General features: G+C 37.3%; 1 protein-coding gene across 1 annotated transcript in view; it reads left to right on the top strand.

Moving 5' to 3' along the window:
• HTR3B (5-hydroxytryptamine receptor 3B) overlaps positions 1-24,502 on the top strand; it is a 42,516-nt gene that overhangs the window by 11,433 nt on the left and 6,581 nt on the right. Inside the window, exons 4-7 of the mRNA XM_074337066.1 lie at positions 18,564-18,608; positions 18,935-19,044; positions 19,455-19,624; positions 20,211-20,368. Coding sequence (XP_074193167.1) covers positions 18,564-18,608; positions 18,935-19,044; positions 19,455-19,624; positions 20,211-20,368 — 483 coding nt within the window. The remainder of the gene's footprint in view (positions 1-18,563; positions 18,609-18,934; positions 19,045-19,454; positions 19,625-20,210; positions 20,369-24,502) is intronic.

Below are 24,502 nucleotides of genomic sequence, written 5' to 3'. Positions count from 1 at the left end.
TTTGCAAAGTGGTTGTAATTTTACACTCCCCCCAGTCAGCTGTGAGAGTTCTCCTTGCTCCATATCTGCCTCCACATTTGGTATTGTCAGACTTTAAAATGTTAGCCATTCTGGTAAGGGTGTAGTGGTATTTCATTGTTTTACTTTACATCTCTTTGATGATTAATAATTTGGGGCTCTTTTTTATGTGCTTACATATCTTTCTTTGTGAACTAGCTGTTTAAGGCCCCCCACTTTTTTTTATTTGACTGTTGGTCTTTTTATTATAGATTTATAGGAGTTACTTATATATTCTGGACACAAGTCCTTTGTCAGATATATATTGTTGTTATTCCCAGCTTGTAGTTTGTCTACTCATCTGTTAATGGGTCTTATGATGTACAGAAAATTTTAAATTTAGTAAAGTCCATTTTTATCAATTCTTTATTTATGATTAGTGCTTTCTGGATACTGTCTAATAAATCTTTGCTACTCCAAATTCACAAAAATGTTTTCTGCCAGAAAATTTATAGTTTTTAGTTCCTTAGATTTAGTGTATGATCTATTGAGAATTAATTTGTGTGATGGTATCAGGTATAGGTCAATGTTTTTGTTGTTGTTTCTGAGTGAGTTCTTTTGTGGCTTGTTTTGTTTGTATTTAGGTAGGAGTTGTTACAGCATCATTTTTTTGAAAAGTCTTTCCTTTCCCATTGAATTAATTTGGTGCCTTGGTTGAAAATTAAATCGACTGATAAGTGTTGGTCTATTTCTCTTGAAATCAGGTAGTGCAAGTCCTTGGATTTTGTTCTTTGTTTTTTAAGATAGTTTGGCTTTGTACGGCCTTAGCATTTCTACATGAATTTTATAATCAGCTCATTCATTTCTATTTTTTTTAAATACTTGCTGGGAGTTTGTTTGGAATGTTTGTTTTGTTATGAGATCTACAGAGAAACTAGCGGAGAATTGACATCCTAATAATATTGAGTTTTCCGATTCTTGAACATGGTCTCTCCAATTATTTGGGTCTTCAGTGTTTTGTAATCTTCAATGTAGAAGTTTTACACATATTTCTGTTAAATTTATCCCAAAGTATTTTTGATGCCACTATAAATATTACTTCTTAAATTTTACTTTTTTATTTCTAGTTATTTGTTATTATAGAGAAATAAGGTTGATTTTCTATGTTGACTCTGTATCCTGTGGTCTTGTTAAATTCACTTATTAATTTAGTAGTTTTTTGTGATTAATATTGTCTAATATACAATCATGTCATTTGCAAACTTCTTATTTTATAATTTGTATGCTCTTCATTCTTTCTTTCTTGTCTTATTGCATTGTCTAAGACCTTTCCTACAATGTTAATAGAAGTGGTGAGAGCAGACTTCCTTGTTTGTTCCCATTCTTAGTGGAAAATCTTTCATCATCAAGTATTATGACATCTATAGTTTTTTTGTAGACATTCTTTATCAGGTTGAGAAGTTTCCTCCTATTTCTTGAATGCTGAGAGTTTCTTAAAATTATAAATGCGTAGTGAATTATATCAGTTTTTTTCCCATCTATTTGGATGATCATATGATTTTACTGTTTTATGCAGTTAATAGGGTAAATTATTTTTATTGATTTTCAAATGTTAAATCATCCATGTACTCTTAGGCTAAACCCCACTTGATCTTAATATATTATCATTTTTACATATTTCTTGATTTAAATTCCTATTTAATATAGATTGCATCTATGTTAATGAGGGATTTGAGGGGCGATAGTTTCCATTTCTTGTAAAGTATATGAAGATCTGACAATTAAGTTTGAGAACTCATCCTAGAAAAAGTGCTACACGCCTCATTGCTGAATACCACTATGGTCACCTTCAAAGTACTCCCCTTGGGAAGCGAGGCACTGATGCCAGTGCCTAGTTCATCTTTCAAAGCATTTTTGGAACTCTTTTTCTGGAATGGCCATCAGAGCTGTTGTCATATTACCCTTGATGTCCTGAATGTCATCAAAATATTTTCCTTTCAATATTTCCTTTATATTCAGGTAAAGAAAGAAGTCATTAGGAGCTAGATCAGGTGAGTAGGGAGGGTGCTCCAATACAGTTATTTGTTTACTGGCTAAAAACCCCCTCACAGACAGTGCCATGTGAACTGGTGCATTGTCGTGATGCAAGAGCCATGAATTGTTGGCGAAAAGTTCAGGTCGTCTAACTTTTTCATGCAGGCTTTTCAGCATTTCCAAATAGTAAATGTGGTTAACTGTTTGTCTAGTTGGTACAAATTCATAATGAATAATCCCTATGATAGTACAAAAGCTTAGCAACATGCATTGCAACAAGTTCACGAACTTAATTGTCAGAACTCGTATGTCTGGTTTTGGTATCATGGTTATGTTGGCCTTATAAAACTAGTTGAAAAGTTTTCTTTTTTCCGTTTTCTGAAGGAGTTGTGTAGTATGGATATTTTCCTTCCTTAATGTTTGATAGAATTCACCACTGAAACCATTTGGGACTTAAGTTTTCTTTGTGGAAAGGTATTCAGCTGTGAATACAATTTCATTGACATATATAGGAATGTTCAAATTTTCTGTATCTTCTTGTGTCAGTTTCGGTATTCTGTATTCTTCAAGGAATTTGTGTATTTCATCCAAGATGTCAAATTTTTTTGTTCATAATGTTGCCTCTTTATTCTTTTAATGTCCATAGGATCTCTAGTGATACTGTCTTTTTCATTTCTCATATTAATAATTTATGTTTTCTCTTATTTTGCCTTGACCAATATTGCCAAGGTTTATCAATTTTATTTTTTTTTCAAAGAATTATATATTGGTTTTGAATTTTCTCAATTGTGTTTTTATTTCTCTGATATTTGTTCATATCTTTTTTCTTCTTCTTCTTACTGTGCATTTAATTTTTTTCTGCTTTATCTAGTTTTTTAAAGTGGAAACTTAAATCATTGATTTTAATTGTTTTTCTTTTCTAACTGTAGCATTTAAAGTTCTAAATTTCCCTCTAAGCATTACTTTAGCTGCCTCCTACAAAAATTTTAAAGCATTTTAAAATTGAGATATAAATTACATAAAATGAAACATCTTTTTTAAGAAATAAGGAGGCTAAGAGAACACGTTAGATTCCGATCTCTTCCCTCTATTCTCAGTCCCTGGAAACCACTGATCTTATTTTTCTCACTTTAGTTTTTCCAGAATGTCATAATAATGAAATCCCATAGAGAATTTTACCCTTTGTTTTTGGCTTCTTTCACTTAGCATAATGCCTTTGAGATTGCATATATCAATGATAGTATTCCACTGTACAATTATACTGTAATTTGTTTATCTATTTAATAGTTGTTGGACATGTGGATTGTTTCTAATTTGTGTCAATTATGAAAAAGCCACTATAAACATTTGCACATGTTTTCACTTCTCTTGGATAAATACTTAAGTGTGGGATTGCTGAGTTGTAGGGTAAGTCTATGTTTAATTTTATAAACGACTGTCAAACTGGCTGTTTCATTTTGCATTGCACTTGCAGTGTATGAGAATTCTAGTTCCTCAATAGGATCACCAGTGCTTAATATTGTCAATCATTTACCCATTCTAGTAGATTTGTGGTGGTAGTTCACTGTGGTTTTTAACCTTCGTTTTACCACAGACTAATGATGTTGAACATCTTTCTGTTAGCTAACTTGCCAATTGTATATATTTTTGGTAAAGTATTTATTCAAATCCTTTACCCATTTAAAAAATAGGGTTGTTTATTATCTTATTATTGAGTTGCAAGGTTCTTTATATACTTTGGGTCTATTTCTGGACCCTATTCTGCCCAACTAATTGTTATGTTTCTCCTTACACCAATACGCTGTCTCATTATTCCAGTATTATAAAGTCTTGAAATCAGATAGTGTGTCTTCCAACCTTGTTCTTCTGTTTCACAATTGTTTTGACGCTTCTAGGTCCTTTGTATTTCCATATAAACTTTAGAATCAATTAATCAATTTCCAGTTAAAAAAAAACAACTGCTGAAGTTTTTATCAGGATTGTATTAAATCTATAGAGCAATCTGAGGAGAATCGGCATCATAATAGTCTTCCAAACCTTGAGTACATTGTGTCCCTCCATTTGTTTAGTTCTTCTTTAATTTCTCCTAGTAATATTTTATAGTTTTCAGTGTTTTACACATATTTGGTTAAGTTTACCCTTAAGTATTTCACATCTTTGATGGTATTATAAATGACATTTTAAATTGAATCTCTTTGTTGCTAGCATACAAAAATACAATTGATTTGCATATATTGGCCTGGGATCCTATAATCCTACCATCTCTTATTAGTTTCAGAGGCTGTCTTGTAGATTCTTTCAGATTTTCTATGTAGAAGATCAGGTTGTCTGTTATTAAATATGGTTTTACTTCTTTATTTTCACGCTTTAGACCTTTACTTCCTTTTATTGCCTGTTGCACTGGCTCAAACATCCAGTACAGTGTTGAATAGAAGGGTGTGCTATTCTGTAAATATCAATTCAAGAAATGTGTTAGATAGTATTGTTAAAATCTCTAACTTTTTTACTTTTGTTGTTGTTCTGTTAATTTTATAGTGAGGAGTGTTTAAATCCCCAACTATAATTGTGGTTTGTCTATTTCTCTGCTCTGTTACTGGTTGCACACATATAGATTTCATGTATTCTTGCTGAACAGATCCTTTTATCATTATGAAATTTTCCTCTTCATCTCCAGTAATATTTTTTTTCTTGATGTTTTCCTTATGCTTATTTTCTGCATGGCATATGAGACCTGACAATTAAGTTCGCAAACTTGCTTCAGCGATGTTGCTAAATTTTTTTGATATCGGAGAGATTATTCATTATGAATTTGTACCAACTGGATAAACAGTTAACCAAGTTTACTATTTGGAAGTGCTAAAATGGCTGCGTGAAAGAGTTAGATGACCTGAACTTTTCGTCAACAATTCATGGCTCTTGCATCACGAAAATGCACCAGCTCATACAGCACTGTCTGTTAGGGAGTTTTTAGCCAGTAAACAAATAACTGTATTGAAACACCCTCCCTATGCACCTGATCTTGCCCCCAATGACTTCTTTCTTTACCTGAAGATAAAGGACATATTGAAAGAAGGACATTTTGATGTCATTCAGTACATCAAGGTTAATACAATGACAGCTCTGATGGACATTCCAGAAAAAGAGTTCCAAAATTGCTTTGAAAGGTGAACTAGGCACTGGCATCGGTGCATAACTTCCCAAGGGGAGTACTTCGAAGGTGACCATAGTGATATTCAGCAATGAGGTATGTAGCACTCTTTCTAGGATGAGTTCGTGAATTTAATTGTCAGACTTCATATATTTTGACTTCTTTTTTTCAAATCTGTGACATATTCAAAGTTGTTTCTTGGAGACAGCGTGTACTTGGGGCTTGCTTTTTTTTTTTTTTTGCAACTTTTAATTTTGAAATAATTTCAAATTTACAGGAAGTTGTAAATAAATTTGCAGGGAGGTTCTCTGCATTCTTCATCCAATGTTTCCCAATGTTAACATCTTACATAAATATAGAACATTATCAATACTAGAAAAATGACATTGGTACAGCCCACAGAGTTACTCAGGTTTCTCCAGTTTTACATGTATTCAGATTTGTGTGTATGCTTCTACGTAACTTTATCATATGTGTAGCTTTGTGTAACCACCACCACCACGTCAAGTTATGTATTCATCACTACAGGGCTTTCTGGTACTGGTCCTTCATAGCTACACCCTTTCTCCCTGCAATCCCTAACCATTGGCAATCAGTCAATCTCTTCTCCATATTTATAATTGTATTTTTTCAAGAATATTGTATAATAGAATCATATAGTATATAGGCTTTGAGGTTGGCTTTTTTTTTCATTCAGTATAATTCCATTCAGGTTCATCCAAGTTGTTGGGCATATCAATAGTTTATCCCTTTTGCTGCTGAGCAGTATTCTAGGATATTGCTTTTTTAACTTATCAATCTGTGCTTTTTGGTTGAAGGGTTTTGTCCATTTACCAATGCCATCTTGTTTTTTCCTAGTTGTCCCATCTGTTTTGTTTTGTTTTGTATTCTTCTTTTCCTCTTATCCTACCTTTTTTTAGGTAAATTAAATTGTTTTAATATTTTATTTTAGTTCTTCTATTGACTTTTTAACATACCTCTTCATGTTATTTTTTAGATGTTGTTTTAGAGATTTCCATATCCATTATTCACTTAATATAATGTACTTAGAATTAATGTTATTACACTTTACATAAAATGTACAAATCTTACAACAGTAAAAACCCATTTACCTGCTCCCCATTTTTAGTACTACTTTTGTCCTCAATTCTACATTTATGTACATAATATACCCCACAATACATTGTTATTCTAATGTATTTTCTTAAAATAATTTACTAATTCCTCTTTAATCTATTTTAATGGAGGTGTTTTTCTATGTTAATATCTGAATGCTGTGCTATGAATCATAGATTCTGATTTTCTGATTGAGAATTAGGCATTGCAGTTGATAAAAAAATAATTTGAAAATAAAAGTATAATTGATATGTTATAACAGGGTTTTAATTTTTTTTGTCTCATACAACTTATTTTAGAATAATTTTCCTACATCTTAGATAAACCCCTAATAATTATTTCTTCATAAACAGGAAAACTTAAATGTTACACACAAAAAATCCCCCTTTTAGCAAATAATTTTACTTGTCCTAGCTTTATTTTCTCACTCACACTAGTAAAAGTACTAGATCTAAGACTCTAGAAAACATTGTTTAATTAAATGCCAGGAAATACCCAACTCTACTGCAAAAGATTTAGTCTTTCTTACATAAAACTCCAATAGGAAATTCCTTTAAGTCTCTTTTCTAATTGGATATTGGACTAGAATTTTGGAGAATTAATTTCCTGGGGTTGTATCTTCACTTAGTTAAGAAATGTTAGTCCTTGCTGTTTAGTTGTCATTGGGTTATATCAGACATTGTACAATGGAAAAAAGCATGATTTAAATAAAGACTCATGATATGAACCATGTCATGTGAAACCTCAGGGCAGAGGAATAATCAGCCTTGAGTATGGGATTAAAACTACATTATAGGTCTCTCCTCATCCTTCCACTTTCTAACTACATATTAATTAATAGAAAGTAGAATTGCTCACTTTCCTTTTTAAAGGCTTTTGGAGATTAATATAGAAAAGAAGTAATGTCTTAGTATTTTCCCTTAGAATAACTGCATCAAATTAAAAACTTTTATCTAACCCTTTCTTCCTACTTTAATAAAAGAAAAGAAAATCAGATTCCTTATGGTAATTAAGGAGAACACCATAATTTTTTCAAAGATATGTATTTCTCCACTGTTGTAGAATATACTAATTTTTTACTGGAATATATTAGATATATCGTATTATTGGATAATGGATATGGCAAACTTTCCTTCAGAAAGCTGGAAAAATCTTATATTCCCTCCCTTTATTTTTACCCCTATCTACTATCTTAAGTTTATTGTCTACATGTACTTGATACTACGTTGAAACTAAACCCCTTGTTGTTTCCTCCTTGTAGGCCATTCATTCTGCTGTTTTCTTCACTGAATGTCTTCCTCTCATTCTCCATCTGCAAAATATTATAGTCCTTCAAATCTGAGCTCCTGGAAGAATTTCCCTTTAACTCTCCATGCCAACAGTGACGTCTCCTTCTTTAAATCCACTCAAGTCTATATATTTCTCAATGCACATAGTTACTTGTTAAAATGTCACATACCTAATTTATTAATTAGCTACTTGAGGGAAGGATTTTCTTATTCATATTCATATTCCCCACAATATGCAACACAATATATCTTACTTCAGAGATACTGGATAGATATTTATTTGTCTAACAAACTAATTAATTAATGAAAATATGTAACTACTTATTGTAGGATTTCTTTACAAGCGACTTAGTCGAATACTCTTTGCAAAAGTCAGTATTGCATTCAGGTGGGCTAAGCCTAAAGTTTGTTCCAAAGGCCGAGCTAGTTTTGAAGGATTTGATAAAATCACTCACAGATTCTGCTCAGACAAGTACACTCCCAATGTGAATAGATAACTTGTTGGGTGCATCTGCCAGCAACTGAACTGCTAGCAACTCTTGTTTGGAGTGAAGCGCTTCTAGCCCAGCTTTCATCACTGCATCTCACTTCCATTATAATGTTTTGCCTCTTGTTTTGTTTATATGAAAGACTACAGTCCTGTCTTGAATTTCTGGGTATTATGAGTACCTTAGGGAAATCTGATTATAGAGATAATCTACTCAACAGTGAAGAGTTTCAATTTGTTTCTATTGAGTTTTGTCAATTCGGAATCCCAGATACCTTTGTATTCCAGTCCATTGACTAGAGCCTCCCGGCCAGACGTTGAGGCATCTGTTTCTATAGTCTTTGGAACTGGGAAAGATAAATAAAAATGTGCGGAAATTATCTGTATATTTGCTAACCACCAATTTAGATCTAAATAGACTCCCTCTGTTAGGAAGACTAATGAATTCCAATTCTCTGAAATATCCTTTGCTTTTAACAAGCAAGATGGAAGGTATCTAAAGAAAAAAGGGAGAGAGAAATACACAGAGGGAAAGCTGTGAATAATGCCACTAGAGAACCAATTATGTTCACCAGCTGGCATTGAGAAACTTGTTTCCTTTGATAAAAAAAGATTTCCGTTTTAGCCTCAAACTCCTTTTTGACATTGTGTTTTTTAGGACTGAATGACGAATCCTCCCAGACACCCTCATAAGAAAGAAATTCTTGTTAGAAAAGAAATTCTTAAAACTATTGTTACATACAATATGACAAAGCAATGGGCAAGAAGAGACAAACGAGCTAAGGCTTCGACATGGCAGTTAATAAGAATCAACAGAATAACAATAAAGTGAAAATAAAACATTAAATCATAGAGACCTTCTCTTCAGCCACATGACTTAAGTCAGTGAGCTACAGTCACAACTTGGCAGTGACAGTGATAAAGAGACAGGTCAAGACATTTCATAAATGTAAAAGTGTATTTGTTGTGAAAGAGTAGTTAACAACTATATTTTCTAGTGATATTAACTGATTTGGACTTGTTTTTTCTTCCCTCTATTTGTGGGGAAACCTCATTGATTGCAACTAAGCCTAAAATAGAACTGAGCCTTTTGTGCTTTTGTGGGTGAGACACGATTATTATTTTAGGATCTCTCAGCTGGTAACACTTGGAAGGAGGTGGTGTCACCTAGGCTTGGGATCTCAGTAGAGGTCTTTTTTTCAACTGCCAGGACCCCTCCATAGCAGATCTTGGCTGGGAGTCCCCTCTGTACCTCCTTCAAGCTGTTCCTTGGGAAAATACTTGTGAATTCAGTTTTTTCACTCAGTGTACTATTTTGAAATCTGCCTTTCCCAAATATCTATTTGAAGTCCACAAAAATCTGTAGAGCAAGTTCACTCAGACCAACTTCTGTAGAGCCACTAAAGCAAGGCCACTCCGTATTTGCTCACAATCCCTTCTTTTTCAAGATGCCTAGAAATGCTTGTTCATTAGCAACGTGCTTTCTTGATTGCAAAAAGGGGAAACTTTAATCTAAAAAATTTATTATTTCTCTTTCAAATGATGCTATCCTGTATATGTCTCACAGTCTGTGTATGGCAGAATTCCAGGTACACCATCCACATGGACTAAATAAGTACCAGTGAAATCTTCCAACCCGCCACCCAATCTGGATTGAAGAGAATGGTAGTCTGGACCCTATGTACAAAAATTATACATTTTTGGTGTGGCTGGATAATTACATTAATATACCCTATTGGGTGAGGAAAATGGAGTAGTTATTTGCTTTCATGACATCAACTCCCCGAACTCTATTATTTTACTAAAACTTATATTGTACTAAATATTATAAAAATACAAAGGTTATCTAAATGATTTCTTAGCTCTGAACCTAAGTCAGCAGGAGAAATGCTTTTCACATTTTATGTCACATGTCTTCATCTTGAATTTTCCATTTCTCTTATTCTCTTCTAAAAGGGATGCAATTTTTAGTATGGAAAGGAATTGAAACTATGAATTTAAGGAGATTTCATTAATAGTTTATATCAGCTCTCTTACCTATACATTCCCTGAAAATGTCTTCAAAAATGGTTTCCTTTTCTTTATTAACTCATATTTTAAAATAGCAGGGTTTTTTGTTTTTTTGAGATATGATTCACCCACAAAATTCGTTCATTTAAAGTATACAATTTAGTGGGTTTTGGTATATTCAGAGTTGTGCAATCATCACTGTTAATTCCAGATCATTTCATCACTTAAGAAAGAAATGCCATACCATTAGCACTCACACCCCACCCCCCAGCCCTCTCCCCCAGCCTTAGACAAACACTAGCCTACTTTCTGTCTCTATAGATTGGCCTATCCTAGACATTTCGTATAAATGTAATCATACAATCAGTGGTCTCTTATAACTGACTTTTTTCACTTAGCGTATGTCTTCAAGGTTTATCCATGTTGTAGCATGTATCAGTATTTCATTACTTTTTATTGATGAATAATATTCTATTGTATAGATATACTACATTTTATTTATCCATTCATCAGTTGATGGACATTTGGGTTATTCCTACTTTTTGGCTATCATGAATAATGCTGCTATGAACGTTTCTGTACAGTTTTTTTTCTCTTGGTTATAAACATAGAGTTGAATTAATCGGTTATATGGTAACTATGTTTAATATTTTGAGGAACTCTCAGACTGTTTTTCTAAGTGGCTTCACCGTTTTATAATCCTACTAGCAATGTATGAGGGCTCCAATTTCTCTACATCCTTGCTAACACTTGCTATTTTCTGTCGTTTTCATTGTAGCCATCCTAGTCGGGTGAAGTGGTGTTTCATAGTGGTTTTGATTTGCATTTCCCTAACGACTAATGATGTTGAGCATCTTTTCATTTGCTTAGCAGTCATTTGTTTATCTCCTTTGGAGAAATATCTATTAAAGGCCTTTGCTCACTTTTTTAATTATTATTTTTCACTTGTGATAAAATTCACAAAACATAAAAGTTGCTTCTTAATCATTCTTTTGTTTGAAATTTATTTTTAATTAGTTTCAGGTGTATGAAACAACGTAATAGTTAGACATTTAAACCCCTCATAAAGTGATAACCCACCCCGCAAGCTACTACCCCCTCTGACATCTTATACAGCTGTTACAATACCATCGACTATATTCTCTATGTTGTACTCCACATCCCGTGACTATATACACCTATATATTTAGATATAGTTGACATTCAATATTATTCTACTTCGATTTCAAGTGTATAGAGCATTGGTCAGGCATCTACAGTCTATGACGTGATCCCCCTGGTAAGTCCAGTGTCCATCTGGCACCTGACATGATCTTTGCAACATTGTTGATTATATTCCCCATACTGTATTAACTGTCAACTTGTATTTCTTAATGCCTTCACCTTTTTCACCCTGCCCCCAACCCCACTCCCATCTAGTACCTATCAGGCACCATCCCTAGTCATTACAGTATTATTGACTATGTTCCTTATACTATACCCTACATCCCCATGACTACTGTGTTAACACCCAGTCTGTCTTCTTAATCCCTCCCCTTTCACCCCTCCTTTACCCCTTCCCATCTTAAAGAAGTCCCTCTAAGAGTCCTTGTAATACAGGTTTGGTGATGATGAACTCCTTCAGCTTTTGCTTGACTGGGAAGCTCCTTACCTGTCCTTCAATTCTAAATGACAGCCTTGCTGGGTAGAGCAATCTTGGTTGTATGTCACTGCTTTTCATCACTTGGAATATTTCCTGCCACTCCCTTCTTGCCTGCAAAGTTTCTGTTGAGAAATCAGCTGACAGTCTTATGGGTGCTTCCTTGTAGGTAACTAACTGCTTTTCTCTTGCTGCTTTTAAGATTCTCTATTTTTAACCTTTGGCATTTTAATTATGATGTGTCTTGGTGTTGGCCTCTTTGGGTTTATCTTGTTTGGGACTCTATGTGCTTCCTGGGCTTGTATGCCCATTTCCTTCACCAGGTTAGGGAAGTTTTCTGTCATTTTTTCTTCAAATAGGTTTTCAATTCCTTGCTCTCTCTCTTCTCCTTCTGGTACCCCTATAATATGAATGTTGGTATGCTTGATATTGTCCTGGAGGCCCCTTAAACTCACCTCAATTTTTTGGATTCTTTTTGCTCTTCTGGGTGTTGGGTGTTTTCTGCTACCTTATCTTCTACATCACTGGTTGGGTCCTCTGCTTCATCTAATGTACTGTTGTTTCCCTATAATATATTCTTTGTTTCCATTATTGTATCCTTTATTTCTGACTGGTTCTTTTTTATGGTTTCTATCTCCATTTTTATGCTTCCTATCTCTGTGTTGAAATTGTTCCTGAGATCACTGAGCATGCTTATAACCAGTGTTTGGAACTCTGCATCTAATAGATTGCTTATCTCCATTTCGCTTAGTTCTTTTTCTGAAGCTTTGTTTTGTTCTTTTATTTGAGACATGTTTCTCTGTCTCCCCATTTTGGCTGCCTCCCTGTGTTTGTTTCTATGTATTAGGTAGGGATGCTATGTCTTCCAGCCTTAGTAGAGTGGCCTATGTAGTAGGTGTGCTGTGGGGTTCAGTGGTGCAATCTTTCTGGTCACCTGAGCCAAACTTTCTAGGTGTGTCCCTTGTGTGGGTTGTGTGTGCCCTCCTCTTGTAGTTGAGCCTTGATTGATAGTTGCACATCAGTGTGAGGGACTGACCCTTGGGCTCACTGGTGGTTAGGACTGGCCTTGACTACAGTGGAAGAGTTGTTGTGCAGGGGCTGATCCTACAGAGCAGGATCTGCCTCAGCAAGACTCTGGTGCCTGCCCAATCCACACCATGGGTGTGTCATAATCTTGGAGGTGGCTGGGTGATGCTCCAGCTCGTTTTGAAGCTGGCCATTGGCGGTGCCAGCCCCAGCGCTACCTTGGAGGGGATCTGCTGTAGGTCTACATCAACCACAGCTCGTATTCCACCTGGAGCTACCTAGCAGGAGGCAGAAAGAAATCCGCAGATGTCTGCTGCCCGTGCTGTGCTTGGAAATGCCTTGAGAGGCCAAGGCACAAACCAAGGCTGGCTGCTACTAGTGCCAGCTTAGGGCTGTTCAGCCAGAGGTACAGGACACACTCAAGCCAGATGCCGCTTGTCTGGGTTCTGTGAACCTTTGAGAGACCCTAGGAAAGTGCAGCATGACCAAGACTGGTGGTCTGCGTGAAAAAGCCATTGAAAGCAGCCTGAGTGTCCCCAAATGTTGGTCATGGCTGGGTCTCGAATCACCAGGGCAGTGAACTATTGGCGGAGACTCAGAAATGGTGGCCACCTGTGTTTGCATGGTGGGAATGGTGAGGGCTCAACAAAAAAACAATGGCCTCTGCCAGCTCCCCCAACCAGAAGAAAGCCGCCTCTTCAGCCCCGGTCCCAAGCCACACAACTCAATTCCCTACCATTAGTCCCTGCTGCCTTTCTAGCTGCTGCCCCAGTGCTGGAACTCAGAGTGAGTGATTCTACTGGTGGGTAAGTCTGTGCGCAGTCCCTTTAGGAGGAGCTCCTGGGAGTGTAGCCACAGTGTCATTCAGTCACAATCTCCACTGGTTTTCACAATCAAAAACTATAAGGACTTCTCTCCCTGGCACTGGACCCCTGGGCTGGGTGGGGCTGGGATCTCTCACTCCTTTAGGAGATTGGAGAGACCCACACAGCCAAAGTAGCCGTCCCAATCTTTAATGGTCACACGCAGGTGTGGGACCAGTTCCACGTCTCTGACCTTCCTACCAGTCTGGAGGTGGCTTCTTCTGCAAGTCCTTAGTTGAAAGGCTTCAGTTCAGCTTGATTTTAGGCGATTCTCAATAATGGTTGTTTTGTAGATTGGTTATAATTCTGATGTGGATGTGAGAGAAGGCACAGCATTTACCTACTGTGCCATCTTGGTTGTCTCTCTCTTAACCATTCTTAAATGTATAGTTCAGTGGTATTATGTGCATTCTCATTGTTTTGCAAACATCACCACCATCCATCTTTTCATATTGCAAAACTGAAACTCTATGACCATCAAACACTAACTTCCTATTCCCCACCCACAGCCCCTGACAACCCCCATTTTACTTTCTGTCTCTACAAATTCGACTACTCTAGGTACCTCATATAAGTTGAATCACATAGTATTTGTGCTTTTGTGACTGGTCATTTCATTTAGCATAATGTCTCAAAGTTCATCCATGTTGAAGCATGTGTCAGAATATTCTTCCTTTTTTAAGAATGTATAATATTACATTGTATGTATATATCACTTTTGTTTATTCATCCATTGATGGACTCTTGGGGTACTTCCACCTTTGGCTATTGTGTATATGCTGCTATGAACATGGGTGTACAAATATCTGTCCAAGATCCTGCTTTCAATTCTTTTGTATATATACCAAGGAATGGAATTGATGGACCACATGGTAATTCCATGTTTAATTTTTTTAGGAACTGCCACACTGTTTTATATGGCAGCTGCACCATTTTACATTCCCACCAACAGTGCACAAGGGCTCAGATTTCTTCACATCCTCATCAACATTTGTTATTTTCTCGCTCCCTCTCTTTTTTTTAATAGTAGCCATCTAATGAATAGGAAGTGGTTTTTCATTGTGGTTTTGATTTTTAATTTCACTAATGATTAGTGATTGTATTAGTCAGCTCTGACTGCCATAACAAATACCATAGACTGGGTGGCTTAAACAGCAAAAATTTATTTCTCACAGTTCTGGAGGCTAGGAAGTCCAAGATCAAAATTCCTGCCAATTTGGTTCCTAGTGAGAGCTCTCTTACTGGCTTTCAGAAAGCTGCCTTGTCACTATTTCGTCACATGAAGGAGAGAGCTCTTTCTCTCTTTCTCTTTTTCTAAGGCCACTAATCTTCTTGGATTAAGAGCTCACCCTTATGACCTCATTTAACCTTAATTACCTCCTGAAAGCCCTATCTCCAAATATAGTCACAGAAATTTTGGAAATCCATAATTTGGTTTATAGCTGTGATGTTGAACATTTTTTCATGTGCTTATTGGCATTTGTACAGCCATGTGCACATAACGATGTATCAGTCAACAGCGGACTGTATATATGGCAGTGGTCCCATAAGAGTATAAGGGAGCTGAAAAATTCCTATTCCCTAGTAATGTCATAGCACAACGCATTACTCATGTGCTTGTGGTGGCTGGTGCAAACAAACCTACTGCACTGAGAGTCATATAAAAGTATAGCACATACAATTATGTATAGTACATAATACTTGATTATGATAAGTCTATGTTGTTGGTTTGTGTATTAACTGTATATACCCTTTATTGTTATTTTAGAGTATATTATTTCTACTTAAAAAAAATTTGCTGTAAAACATTATGCCGTGGTATAATGAGGCAGCAGCCTCATACAGCTCATGTTTGCTGCATTTCTTGATTGCATCATTTTCTCTTGTGCTTGATTTAGTCTTGTGTTGTTTTGTACAATAATGTGCTATATAGGTTTGTAGCCTAGGAGCAACAGGTGTACAGGTTGCAAGCCTAGGAATGTAGTCACCTATACCACTTAGGTTTCTGTAAGTGTACACTATGACATTTGCACCGTGATGCAATTGCCTAAAGACACATTTCTCAGAATGTGTCCCTATTGTTAAGCAGCGCATGATTATATATCTCCTTTGGAGAAATGTCTATTCAGTCCTTTGTCCATTTTTCTCTGTATGAGATTTTCTCATAGAGAAATTGAATTTTGTCCTCAGAGTTAAAAAGAAATCAACTGGAATATGTCTTTAACCAAGAAGTCAATAAACGTTACATAAAGCACATAACCTTCAAAGCCTTTGTAAAGGCTTTGAGTGTTTTGAATCCTTTTGAGTGTTTTGTTTTTAATATTAAGAGTTTCTTGTGAAATATAAAATTTCCAGTTTTGTTTATTACAACACTTTCTCCTCAAATAGTCATAGTTTTTATGGTCAAATTTAATTATCATTTGGAAAACTAATGTTGTATTGTAAGTGGCTGCTCACAATCACTAAGACTTACAGTGCTTTACCAAAGCCCTTAAACTTTTATTGTGATTGAAAATCAAGTTGTTCTTTTATTTTTAAAAAAATTTGTATTTAATTTATTTAAACAAACAAACAAACAAAAAACGCTCACCCATTTCTCCCACTCCCCTACCACCTCTTGCAACCATCAACCTGTTCTCTGTATCTATGAGCTTGGATTTTTGTTGTTTTTGATTGTTAGATTCCACATATGAGAGAGATCACTCGGTATGTGTCTTTCTCTGTCTGACTTATTTCACTTAGCAAAATGCCCTCAAAATCCATCCATGTTGTCACAAATGGCATGATTTTATTCTTTTTATGGCTGAATAATATTCCAGTGTGTGTGTGTGTGTGTGTGTGTGTGTGTGTGTGTGTAAAAACAATTTCTTTGTCTATTCTTCCATCAATGGAAACTTAGGTTGTTTCAATATCTTGGCTATTGTAAATAATGCGGCAGTGAACATGGGAGTAGACGTATTTTTTTGAATTAGTGTTTTCATTTTCTTCAAATAACTACCCAGAAGTGAAATTGCTGGTTCATATGGTAGTTCTAGTTTTAATTTTTTGAGGAACCTCCATACTGTTTTCCATAGTGGCTGCACCAATTTACAATCTCACCAACAGTACACAAGGGTGCACGAGGGTTCTCTTTTTTCCACATTGTCGCCAACACTCATTATTTCTTGTATTTTTTTATAATAGTCATTCTAACTGATGTGAGGTAATATTTCATTGTGGTTTTGATTTGCATTTCCCTGATGATTAACAATATTGAGCATCTTTTCATGTACCTATTGGCCATCTGTATGTCCTTTTTGGAAAAAAAATGTCTATTCAGATCTTTTGCCCATTTTTAAATTAGATTTCTTTTGTTTTCTCCTATTGAGTTGTACGAGTGCTCTATATATACATATTTAGGATATTAACCCCTTATCAGATATTGCAAAAATGATTTGCAATTATTTTCTCCCATTTAGTAAGTTGCCTTTTCATTTTGTTGATGGTTTCCTTTGCTGTGTAGAGGCTTTTTAGTTTGATGTAGTCCCACTTGTTTATTTTTGCTGTAGTTTTGCTTTTGGTGTCAGATTCAAAAAATCATCACCACGACCTATGTCAAGGAGCTTACTGCCTATGTTTTATTCTAGGAGTTTTATGGTTTCAGGTCATACTTTCATTCTTTAATCCATTTTGAGTTCATTTTTGTGAGTGGTGTAAGATAAGGGTCCAGTTTCATTCTTTTGCATGTGGCTGTTCAATTTTCCCAACACCATTTATTGAGGAGACCATCCTTTCCCTACTGTATATTCTTGGCTCCTTTGTTGTAAATTAATTGACCATGTATGTGTGGGTTTATTTCTGGGCTCTCTATTTTGTTCCATTGATATGTCTCTGTTTTTGTGCCAATACCATACTGTTTTAATTACCATAGCTTTGTAATATAGTTTGAAATCAGGGAGCATGATGCCTCCAACTTTATTCTTTTTTCTCAAGATTGTTTTAGCACTTCATCCTTTTTCAATTTGGTTTTTATTGTTGTTGTTGAGTTGTAAGAGTTATTTATATATGCTGAATACAAGCCCCTTATCAGATATATGATTTTCAGATATTTTCTCCTACCCTGTGAGTTGTTTTTTTTACTTCTTGATGATGTCCTTTCATCCTGTGCTTGTTCTAGTGGTGTCATATCTAAGAAGCCATTGCTTGATTCAAAGTCATAAAAATTTACTCCGGTGTTTTCTCCAAGGATTTTATAGTTTTAGCTCTTACTTTTAGATTTATGATCCATTTTGAGTTAATGTTTGTATATGGTATAAGGTATTTCTTTTAATCCCTAAGAACATAGTAGTTTTTAATTTCTTTACTAGGTTAGATGTGAAAAAAGTAGTAAAAATTTTTTTTCATCTTTGATTGTTGTTTTCAGGCATCTTTTAAAAAGAAAACACTGAGTCATTGCAGACGTGGGACATCACATCTATTTATATAATCAAAAATACACTTCATTTACATAAGCTCATTCAGTCTGTTTTAGGAGAAGAGAAATCCAAACGTAAGGTAACAGGAATGGCTGCCAATAGCAGCTGAGATAACACTCATTGAAAGAGTATGAATAATATCTTGATTACAAATAAAATCTTGGCCTCATCTTTTTAGCCCAAATTGGCTAAGACTACATATCATTTTTTAGTCTGATTAATGGCAGAGTAACTAATTAGAGTGGGAAAGAGATTAGCAAATCGTTCAAGATGTCAAGTGCTGTCAAAGTGCCATTTTGTCATAGATAACATAGTAAAGTCATAGCGACAGGTGTGTGTAATAAACAGGAACTGAAAATACTCAGATCTTGAAGAGTCAGGTAGTTTTCAAAATCAGCATTATTTAGTTAGATTTGATTTTCTTCCTGTGGATTGTCATACTGTTGAATAGAGCTTTGGTTTACTGATATGCTAATATTTGGTGTGTATTTTCTTTGCAGGATGCACAGAATCAAAAATTAAAGACAAGTGTATGGTACCGCGAGGTAAATGATTTTTCCTTCCATGCATGCTAGACTCCTGATTTTGATCTGTTGAAAAATATTACTACTCTAAGGAATAGATAATATATTTGTATTTATAGTTCCTTTGGTCTGCAGCAAACCTAATTTATTAGAATCCATGTAAGTGAATGGTCATGGTTTCTGGTTGAGGCTACCTTCTTTAGGAGTTGGATGGGAAGTCCTCTCCCCTAATAGATAGCACCAACAGGCTGGTCAGTTGGGTTATTCATCCAAATCCTTCTTCAGTTCTTTGGTGAGGTTGACATTGCCTCTTTTTGATAAGTTGCCTTTTTGGCTCCTCCTAACAGGTTTGGGATGATGAATTTTTATCCTGGAACTCCAGTATGTTTGATGATATTAGAGAGATATCCCTACCTCTCAGTGCCATCTGGGCCCCTGACATCATCATCAATGAATTGTAAGTGTGCTGGGTATGTTTCTGTGGGGTTGAGACAGCTTAGAATATTCAGGCCACTTTCTGCCTACTTTCACTCATTGTTGCTATTTGTTGTTTCTCAACTTGAAGAGGAGCATATTGTTTGGAATATTTGGTTAAAAGTACCATACGTTGACATATTTTAAGATACAGATTTGATTACTAATACTTGAGGTTACTCATGGATTATGTTTGTGTTCTAACTGTAGCAAGTGAGTTAATTTGTGAGGTTGTCATCGCTGGGGTGAATTATCTCAGAGAAAAGTGATTCTGTCTTTGCACTTCTAGGCCAGTCTTGGGTGTCATGGTCACTACCATCTCATAATCAGTTCTGTGTATTGAACCGTCTAGAGCTCTCTGTGTAACAACAACGTCTCTTACGTTTCATATAGTGTGGACATTGAACGATTACCTGATCTTCCCTATGTTTATGTGAATTCATCGGGGACCATTAAGAACTCTAAATCCATCCAGGTGGTCTCTGCATGCAGTTTAGAGACATACGCTTTTCCATTTGATGTCCAGAATTGCAGCCTAACCTTCAATAGCATTCTGCACACAGGTAAACCATGAGAAACACAGTTTTCTAATGGGAAACATAGCTGTGCTGGGTTGGCACACATACCCCCTGGGGTGCCAAAAAATGTATACACATTTTAAGCAATGTTATCTAAAATGTGTATATATATTTTTTTGTACCCTCTATATGTAAAATTATATTATGCCACTCTTCAGGTTTATCTTATTCTTGCACATACTTGACTTTTTACAAACCTAAATCTCTTCTTACAGTTATTTGGCTCCTGCTATAATTCAGACCAAGTACAGTGGTGTTCCCAGACGTATAGCCCATTGTTGCTGCTGGTTTGGAAATACACTATTAGGCCTCCACTGTCACTGAGAATGTTATAGAAATCACAGGAGCAGCTCCATCATCCTAAGGATAGTGGAATCCAAACCCTAAGTGGTAGTTTTTTTGTGTTTTTGTTTTTATGGCTAGAAAAATTTTATTCCTCCCTCTACCCCTAATTTGAAATGGTTATATTGAACCCCATCTCAGGACTATATGTGGGGGCGGGAGGGAAAGGAAGGATTTGATGTTGGTACCTCGCTCTGTCCGGGAAGTCAATTGTTGCTGCTGTTTCCAGTGGAAGACGTAGACCTGGACTTGCTGAGGCGCAGAGAAGACATTAAGCAAGACAAAAAGGCATTTCTGAATGACAGTGAGTGGGAACTTCTTTCTGTGTCCTCAACATACAACATCCTGCAGAACAGCGCTGGAGATTTCGCACAGATTCGGTTTCACGTAGGTCCTTCTCCTTCCTGTCCCTGCTGCTCCCTTCTCTGCAATCTTTGGCTTTCTCTGCTGCTTTGAGGAATCTCTGTTCTACTGCATATTCTCATTCATTGTCATCCAAGAATAGCTGATTCAGATGGCTCTGGACATCCACTTGCATTCTGTCAAATCAGAGGCCAGAGGTTCAGTCACAGATCCTGGATTTCTGCTATAGATACTCCACACATGAATATAAAAAGAATGGTTTTCAGACCCCAGAGACCTGAACCTCCTACCTCAGCAGGAATCCTCAAGCTTTTCTTCAGTACATGCTAACATCCTCACTTCCAAATGACACTAAGGAAAAAAAACAAAACTCATATACAACAACAAAAAATTGGGAGAAGAGGGTCTCTTTAACATTATTGTCCTGTTTTTAATAGAGTACATTATTAATTCTAGATGCATATGCATACAATTACCATATTACTAACTTGAATATCTTGAGGGATTAACTAACAAATCACCTGCAGGATCCTCAGAGGCCACTGGTGGTTTTCGGATCAGAGACTATAATAGCCCTAAAAGAAGGTGATGAAAACCTAAACTTCTCAGATGCACCACCAGGAATGTTCTTGGTTGCACTGTTCATAGGGAAATTTGTCCAGCACGGCCCTGGGGGGTCGTGGGGTGCAGACAGTGAAGCCCACTGCTTTGCCCTCCAGAGACAGCCATTCTCCCTTCCCAGGCCCTCTTGGCAAACCATCCTGACACGTGGGCTGCAGCAAGTTCATGCAACCAGTAGACGAACATCATTAGACTTCAGCTCTGCTTTTCTGCACAAAGTCAGCTAGTTGTGGTGATAGTTTGGAGATGGAGGGGGGCATCTTTTATACCCAGTAATGGACTTGATTGAAAAAATAGGGACTGTAAAGAGTACTTCACACAAGATGAATTTTCCTGAAAGTAAACCTTTTGAATAAGAAGGAAAATTCAGACTAGACTAAGGTGCTATGGGCGGTGGTGATGAAATAAGCTATTATTGAGGGCACAGATGACCTCCATTGGTTAAAAAGTGTTGTATGCAGCTTACATTGGAGCCTCTTAGAAACAGCTGTGGATTGAACCTGACTAATGTATAACTCTAGGTACTAGCTAATTGCAACTCATACCTTCCTAGTGGTGGGGTTTGGGTTCTTGCCTATTCTGCTTGCATTGTGGCTTGTTTGTCCACCTTTTTTTTTTTTTAAGCAAGGGAAAGGAAGGGAAAAAAAGCTTTTTTAATTTCAATGAGTTTCTTGGCTAAGAGTAAACACCTCATTAATTTTAAAGATATCAGCCCGCAAACATTATTAATGCAGCCCGAATAATGGAGAGCATTAAAGGGAAATGTGAGGGAGTAGCACGTGCAAGGTGGAACACAGTCACCTACCAAGCACTCTGGAGAATGCTGCACACACCATTACCTACACTGCACGGAGGAGACGAACAGAGGCGAGAGATGGGGCAGGTAAACAGGAGTGTGTGTGTGTGTGTGTGTGTGCGTGTGTGCGCGTGCGTGTGCACATACATGCACTCGCGCGTGCACGCGCGCACGCACACACACACACTCTTTCTATAGAGCAGCCATTATTTGTAGATACACATCACCCTTCACCCTATGTATTAATTTGTCTTCTCAAGAGTGGACAAGGTTTTCGATGTACTTGCTCCATTTTAAGTAAGATGAACACAGGTGTAAAAGATTATTTAAGGAAGAAGAGGCTTCCCTGTATATCAGGAATCATGGTCCCAATACTTTTTCTCTTCACAGCATCCTTCCTGTCCATTTATAGTGCTTACATTGAGATGTGCTGGAGTCAGGCAGGAATACGATTTCATGCTCTCCGAGCTTTCCCCTGAGTCCTTTTGCCCTGGGGGCTCAGGTGGGTTACCTATCAAGGCTGGCTTCCACCCTGGCTCTCTGGAACAGAGCAGGGAAAGAATGCAGAGTAGAGTCACAGATCATATTCAGTAGGGCAGGGAGCGAGGCTCAGGAGCTTAAAGGAAATTCAGTGACTGTTCCAGTTCTCTCTGTTGAGCTCTCAGCCTCTACGCCTCCCCATTCCTGCTCTGTGCACCGTGGCTGGGCTCATGTTCTCTTACTCCATGTCAGATATCCTATTCCAAATTTAGCAACTGAGGCACCCGGATGTCCTTCAACAGACCCTGGCAATGATGTGAAATTTAGAGCCCGGTTCCATTCGAACATTGGGCCTGCCAAAGGCCTAACAGCAAAGGACCATCTCCTTCTTAATCTACTCACCCGCTGTGTCCAGGCTACCCAGCAGGCAGCTGGGGAGAGGTGGGGCAGACCGGAGGAACAATGGTCTATTCTAAATATGTCCTCGCCCTGGGCCTGATGTGCCCTGCTGCCATTGAAGCGAAATCAGATGTTCCGGGAGCCCTGTTAGTTCCAGCTAATGTGCAGTCATATCTGCTGGCACTAGGACACATGTTGTTTATCAGAGGGCACCACTGATGCTTTGGAGTTGGGCTGCATTCCACAAGGGACCCAGAGCACAGACTTCTGCCTGTGTGCACACAGGATGTCTGTGTGCAGCCATGAGAGAGATTTCCTCCAATACATTATGGGACATGCTGGTTCCCAGAAACAGCAGGGTGAGCATTCAATTTCTCCATGGTGGCATTTTGGGGTTTTTTTTTTTTAAGGGGCAGAAGTGGGACGGGCTGGGAATAAAATTTAAGAACTCATGTTGGACGGAAAAGCGTGGACAGCTGTGGGAACTAAACTGAGTTCAACCACAGAGCCACACACTGAGTAAAGAGTTCATTTGGGCAGGAATTGAGGGGCCGCACAGGGGACTTCCAGAAAAATGCAGAGGGGCATTTGGGAAAGAAAGGTGCCTCATTTATCCTCTTTTTCTGACATAATTTTCCCTTCTAGTTTAGGGTAGTGCCGTTTGGTTGAGATATCCATTGTGCAGCTCTTAAACTTGAGAGAAGATCCTTCTGAGCAGCACGAGAGAGAGAGAGAGAGAGAGAGAGAGAGAGAAGAATTTAGAGCCCTAGAAATTTTTCCAGGGTCACTCAAATAATCCTGGAATCATGGACTTCGTGCTAATTCAGCCCAGGCCATGGTCCAAATTCGAGGAACTCTCACTCCGGTTTAAGGATCTTGCGTAAATGACAGCAATGTTCCCATTCTTTCTTAGGAATTGGGAATCTTGGGAGGGGCTTGGGAGAAGAGGAAAATGGGCTTTTGTATGAAGCGTGAGTCTGGGTGTCAAAATTCCAAGTATGTCATAAAGACGGTCATGCAAAATTGAGTACTGGTGGGGTCTACCATCAAGGAGGCAATTAGAGGCTAACCTTGGGGCCTATTCCATCTCCAAGGAGCTCTCCACACACACATTCTGAATTAGATTGATCTCTTTCATTAACAACAATAGGCTCCAAATACCTTTGTGTACTTATTATTACCTGGCTTTAATGGATAATGAAATTGTGGCATAATATTGCTAACACCTGAAGGGTGTCTAATGGAGAACACAGACTGAAACTAAAGTGCTTCCCCCCCCCCTTTCTGTGGAATTTAAAGACACCAGCTCTGTTAGTCCATTAGAAATGATGGGCTCTAGGTAGGGACAATTTGGCAGAGAGCAGTGACTCACTGAGCTGGTGACATACCTTCCCGCAGAATAAGCAGGGGTTGCTGCCTCCGGCGTGACCCGCAGAGAGGTAGCCCTCGAGGGCTGACCTCAGGAGGAGAGCCCCATTCTGGTAAACTCCATGGTCCCACGCCATGGAACTACAAGTAGCATTATTAATAGACTACAGTGTAACTCAACAAGCATCTTTTGAACTCTTGTCTGTGCCAGCCTCAGTGGTAAGTAATGAGGACACAAATACAAATAAAACAAGTCTGTTGATATCTATCATATCCCTCAAAATCTTCCCAGGAAGACATGATAACAATCACCACAAATTGAGCATTTACTCTATGTCAGGCCCCATTTTAAGAGTTTGTACATGTAATCCTCACATCTCTGTGAGATGGGTGTTTCAAGTATCTGCCTGTTTACAATGGTTGGGTTGGGGTGCAGAGAAGTTAAGTAACTTACCCAAGGTTACAGGGTAACTGGTAGAGCCTGGACTTGAACC

Source organism: Rhinolophus sinicus, linkage group LG06 (assembly GCF_036562045.2).
Source record: "Rhinolophus sinicus isolate RSC01 linkage group LG06, ASM3656204v1, whole genome shotgun sequence".
NCBI lineage: Eukaryota > Metazoa > Chordata > Mammalia > Chiroptera > Rhinolophidae > Rhinolophus > Rhinolophus sinicus.
The sequence above is the reverse complement of the archived record's forward strand: the minus strand, read 5'-3'. Positions and strand labels throughout refer to the sequence as shown.